Below are 6,009 nucleotides of genomic sequence, written 5' to 3'. Positions count from 1 at the left end.
GTAGTAGATTTTCTGTAGTGTTTCTAGAAAGAGCAATACAGGAAAATTGATGCGTGACTGCTCATTAATAGCCTGGGACGAAGCTACCATGTCAAATAAGACGTCTGTGGAAGCACTGGATAGGACAATGCGCGATTTGCGCAACAAAAATGCACCTATGGGTGGATGTACAATTCTGTTCTCAGGAGATTTCCGTCAAATCCTACCAGTTGTGACTCGAGGAACACGTGCTGACGAAATAAATGCTTCGCTAAAAAGATCCCACCTTTAGTCGTATGTCAATAAATTAGAGCTTAAAACTAATATGAGGATTTCGTCATCTTCACGTGAGAACAGGCTATTTCCAGAGATGCTGCTAAAAGTTGGCAATGGAGAATTAACACAAAGTGAGGGAAGGATTAACCTAGAAAACCTTTGTGTTTTGATAGACAACATCCAAGAGTTAGTCAACAATGTCTATCCAGACATTGATAACATAAGTTATAAGACAATATCTTGGTTTAAAGAAAGAGCTATTCTGTCACCAACTAACGAACAAGTAGATAAAGTAAATAACTTGATTATTTCAAAAATTGATGCGCCGACGAAAATATACTACTCGGTCGATACTGTTCTCGATTTGGAAGAATCTGTTCAATTTCCTACAGAATTTCTAAATTCTTTGAAACCGTCTGGACTCCCTCCTCACAAAATGGAGCTGAAAATAGGTTGTCCTGTTATTTTATTAAGAAACCTAAGTCCATCTAAACTTTGCAATGGCACGCGTTTGCTGGTAAAATCACTGAAAACTTTCATAATAGAGTGCACAATACTCACAGGATGTGGTACCGGAGAAGATGTATTGATTCCCCGAATCCCTCTGATACCATGGGATCTACCATTCCAATTTCAACGCTTACAATTTCCGGTAAAGACATTTTTTGCAATGACTATTAATAAATCTCAGGGTCAAACCTTCAACGTTGCAGGCTTAGATTTGAGTGTTGACTGTTTTTCACATGGCCAACTGTATGCCGCTCTTTCAAGAGTAACCTCTAGAGAAAACATGTTTGTATTGTCTAATGACAAGAAGGCTATGAAGGTTGTATATAAAGACATTCTGTAATATAGTAATTGTTGTAAAAATAAAATAAATACATATGTAAAAATGCAAAAAGTTAATATGCAAAAATGTAGGGTATGAATTTAGATATCCCAAAGATAGCAGGAAATCTTCATGCTATAAAGAAAGGGGAATTGTTTTACTCCAAATTTAACGCGTGCGGGCCACGGGCAATAATGAATAAGCCAAAACTACTGGATCGATTTTAATCATTTTTTCAGTGAGTGACATAGGGTATATATTTTATACCCGTGCGAAGCTGGGCGGGTTGCTAGTATAATATATAACAACAACACCAATTAGCACGCTAAGTTATAAAGTTTTTTGTTTTGCGCTAGTTAAATTTTTGCAATTCATTGAATATTTTTTACATTGGGAAAAATCATGAAGGGATAAAAATGTCTAAATGACGATAAAAACGTCACCGTTATTGTTAAGTATTGAACGTATGATATTTATTAAAGTGAAACTGTATAATTCTGGTATACATATGTATGTAGTGTATGTATAAAATATTGGAATCCGCGGGACAACTTGTTCGGTCGGTGTCTCAATTACGTCTGTCTTTTTCTCATACATGACACCCCTTAACACCCAGAGGCGGAGTAGAATTGTGGGGCCTGTCGCTCGCGCTTCGATCTGCGCGGTTCTTCCGGTGTTGGCGATGACGAGGCGACAGGCTGTAGATTCGTTGATGGTCCTGGCGATTGAGTCTCCACGACGTGACCAGAAGTACTTGAATCAACTTCATCAGATGATTGGATTGTGCTGGCTTCGACGTCTTCGGTTGACAGTATTTCGCAGTCGGAATCTTCTGATGCCACCCGACTACGAAGCTGGTCCTGATGTCGTTTGATGACCCTAGAGTCGTTCAACCGAACCTCATAAGATATAGGCCCAGTCTGATTTTCCACCAGGCCCTCGATCCATCTCGGGCCCGTCGAATGATTACGAACCCATACTGGACTGCCTGAAATAAAAGGTTTAGTACTGACAGGGTCGGTGACCTTACCGTAAACTATTTCTTGAGGTTGAATTTTGTCGAAATAAGTTTTCAGCTCACGATTGAACAGTAGCTCAGCAGGCGAGCGGTTCGTTGTTGAGTGCGGGGTGGTGTGTTGGTTGAACAAATATCTAGCCAGGCTGAGATCGATGTTTATGCCAGGCTCTGCTTTCTTCAAATAATTTTTGGTACTTTGAACCATTCGCTCCGCCTGCCCGTTTGTAGAGGGATGGAACGGTGCAGAACGGATATGTCGAATTAGATTGTTCTTCATAAAGTTCCTAAACTCCTCAGATGTGAAAGCTGTTCCGTTGTCCGACACGAGCTCATCAGGTAGCCCATGCGTGGCGAATATTTGGCGTAACACCTTAATAGCGGCCGCTGAAGAAGTTGAATTAACGACGGCCACTTCAAGCCACTTAGAGTAGGAGTCGATGAGTATGAAGAATAATTTGCCTCGAAAAGGACCTGCGAAATCCACATGCAGGCGGGACCATGGACGTTTTGCAGATTCCCAGTGGTGCGTTGTTGTTTGGGGTTGATCGTTGCGATTTTGTTGACATGAACTGCATTTCTTCACAACGAGTTCGATTTCCGCATCGATGTTCGGCCACCAAACATAACTTCGAGCAACGGCCTTCATTTTGACGATGCCAGGATGTGGTGCATGAAGAGTTTTCAAAATAGACCCTCGAAGAGTAGACGGGATTACAGCGCGGTTTCCCCAAACTAGACATCCTCTATTTGCACTGAGTTCAGTTCGACGGCAAAAGTATTGATACAGCTTATCGGAGCGGTTGATTTTGCTGGGCCACCCCCTTAACACCCAGTTGAAAACTTTGGAGAGCTCCGGATCCTTAGAAGTTTGAGAGGCAATCAGCTGCGCGCTGACAACAGGTTTTGCCGATATTTCTACCATGAGAATGTCTTCGGTCGTCGTAGACTCTGCTTCAGACAGCATTGGACAACGGCTCAAAAAGTCTGCATTGCCCATTCTAAGACCAGCGCGGTGTACCAAATTGAAGTTGTACGCGCTGAGAAAAATTGATCGACGAAGCATTGTGTTCGAAATTACGTTGGGGACCGGTTTTGTTGTGGTGAAAATTCCCAAGAGTGGACGGTGATCGGTGACAAGCGTAAAAAATCTGCCATATAAGTAGTTGTGGAATTTCTTCACTCCAGAGACGAGGGCGACTGCTTCCCTATCTATCTGTGCGTAATTTCGTTCTGCCTTCGACAGCGTCCTTGAGTAGAATGCAATGGGTTTCTCCGACCCGTCTGCCAACCTGTGACTGAGAACTGCTCCGAGTCCGTACGGCGATGCGTCACAAGTGAGCACTAAGGGCAAGTTCTCATTGTAATGGATAAGCACATTATCTGATGCGATCAGCCTTTTAAGCGTATTGAAAGCTGTTTCGTGTTGCTCTTTCCAAGTCCATCGAGCACTTTTGTCGAGCAAGCGGTGAAGCGGCTCAGCGATTGTTGCTTTGTTGGGTAAAAAGGCGTGATAAAAGTTGAGTAAGCCCAGAAACGCTTGGAGTTGCTTCTTGTCCTTTGGCGATGGTGCTTCATGAATGGCCTTGATCTTGTCATGTGAGGGTCGTATACCGAGATTGTCCAGTTTAAACCCCAAAAATTCGATGGATGGCACACTAAACTGGCACTTGTCCTTGCGCAAACGTAGTCCGGCCTTGTCGAAACGTACAAATATTTGTTCCAGTCTGTTTGCGAGCTCATCTTCCGATTTACCCATGACCACGATGTCATCAAAGTACGGCAAGACGCCAGGAATGTTTTGCAAAACGTTTTCGATGCAGCTTTGGAATATACCGGGTGCTGATGAGATGCCAAACTGCAGCCTGGTTACCTTGAATGCGCCTTTATGCGTTGACACGGTTTGCAGGAGTGATGAACGCTCATCAACCACGAGCTGTTGGTATGCCTGTGCCAAATCAATTTTTGCATAAATCGATCCACCTTCAATCGAAGCCAAAAGCGTGCTAACGGCTGGAATTTGATGGCAGTGTGGCTTAATTGCCTTATTCAGCGTCGATTTGTAGTCACCGCATATACGGATGGAACCATCTTTCTTTACCACGGGCACTATTGGCGTTGCCCAATCGGAGTATTCCACAGGCTCCAAAATACCTTGACAACATAAGCGATCGATTTCTTCTTCCACGAGGCCCTTAATGGCGAAGGGTATACGGCGTGGAGGCAGTCTCACGGGCGGCACCGCCGAATCGATTTGTAAAGACACTGGTGGTCCTGTGTAGCGACCAAGATCTGTTGAGAATAAATGATCGTATTTCTTCAGAATGGCTTTGATGCTGAGACCACTGTTGACGGCAAAAACTCCTTCTATACGTATGCCCAGTGCATCGAACCAGTTGCAACCAACAAGATTAGAGCCACCACTGTTTGCGATGATTAGCGGCAAGTTGTCAATTTTACGGCGGTTGTAATAAATTGACACATCGATGATCCCCTTGACTGGGATGTGGTTGCGTTGGTAATCGCTAAGATCCAAATCACACTTGGAAAGATCTGGCCTTCTGTTGGACCAGACGCTATTGAACGTAGATTCCGTCATGATGGTCACAGGCGACCCAGAATCCACTTCAAAAATACATGTGCTGCCATTAATCGTAACTGAGATCGACTTCTTCTGATTGACCAAGGGCGTGATCTGATTGACATTCTCTCGACGAGATGATTTTTTCCGCATTGAAACTGAACGAGCATTTGTTGAGTTGGATGAAGACGCTCTGTGTGAATTGACATTCGACGCGCTCCGGCAGGCTCGCTGCAGATGCCCCTTGACTCCGCATGCGTTGCATAGTGATTCACGATATGGACACTGTTTACGAGGGTGTGATCCACCACAACCATTGCATGACAGCTGCTGGTTTCTGTTGACGGCGTTTTTTGTTCGTGTACGAAAACGATTGTCGTTGACAACATTAACTGGTTCGCTGGGGTGCCTCATAGCCATAGCACTGATGGCTGCTGCCTCATTCGAAAGTGCACGTTCGATAACCTTTTGCACTGTTAGATCCTTTTCTGCCAGTAAGCTTTTCTGCAGTCCTTCGTCCTTCATGCCACACACAAAACGGTCGCGAAGCATGCGGTCGAGCGCCGTACCGAAGTTGCAGTCCACTGCCAATGTGCGCAATGCTGCGATGTAATTACTGACAGACTCGTCCGGATATTGATCACGTTTGTGAAAATGGTAATAGGCCGCAATTTCGGATGGACGTGGTGAAAAATGGTTGGTTAGAATCGTTTTTATATCGGGAAGATTCAGATTACTAACCTGCTTTGGTGACGCCAATGATGCCAAGAGGTCGTAGAGTGACGCTCCGGCCAATGTGAGGAATGCTGCCTTTTGACGACCTTCCTCTTGTACATCATTAGCCAGAAGGAACAAATCGAAACGCGCCATATACGTTGACCATTTATTTGGATGATTTAAATCAAATGGTTCCAAATTTCCAACTCCAGCCATGTTGACTCGTTTGACCTCTTGCAAAATAACTCGTTCAGTCTTCACAGTGAATGTGCTGCTATCAGTTGAGGAATGCGAATCACCGCTACTTTTTATTTGTTTGCCGTTACGATCCATGTGCTCTCAACGAGAGCTGACTTGCGACTTTTTTGTCTGATCCAATTTTTATGACCTCAAAATATTCTTTGCGAATAAGGCGACTTAACACAAGGTTGTGTGAATGTCAGTGCATTTTTGTATTTGCAAACGGTTCCTGCACATTCAATGTCCTTGTTGTTGTGCGCCGGTAGGTTTTGTCGTTATGCTTTGTTTCACTTTTCGAGTGACTTACGCGCAATACGTACATATAGTATATGTGTATGTTGTTTTTGTAATATTATATTATGTATTATACTA

General features: G+C 43.8%; 1 protein-coding gene across 1 annotated transcript; it reads right to left on the bottom strand.

Moving 5' to 3' along the window:
- Positions 1-1,689: 1,689 nt before the first annotated feature.
- On the bottom strand, positions 1,690-5,730 carry LOC128861877 (uncharacterized protein K02A2.6-like). The gene has a single exon (XM_054100252.1). The coding sequence runs from the start codon at positions 5,728-5,730 to the stop codon at positions 1,690-1,692; it is 4,041 nt and encodes a 1,346-aa protein (XP_053956227.1).
- Between the last annotated feature and the right edge of the window lie 279 nt (positions 5,731-6,009).

Source organism: Anastrepha ludens, chromosome 4 (assembly GCF_028408465.1).
Source record: "Anastrepha ludens isolate Willacy chromosome 4, idAnaLude1.1, whole genome shotgun sequence".
NCBI lineage: Eukaryota > Metazoa > Arthropoda > Insecta > Diptera > Tephritidae > Anastrepha > Anastrepha ludens.
The sequence above is the reverse complement of the archived record's forward strand: the minus strand, read 5'-3'. Positions and strand labels throughout refer to the sequence as shown.

What these genes read in the sequence shown, in the direction of transcription:
- LOC128861877 (XM_054100252.1), bottom strand. Translation starts at nt 5,730, where the DNA reads ATGGATCGTAACGGCAAACAAATAAAAAGTAGCGGTGATTCGCATTCC.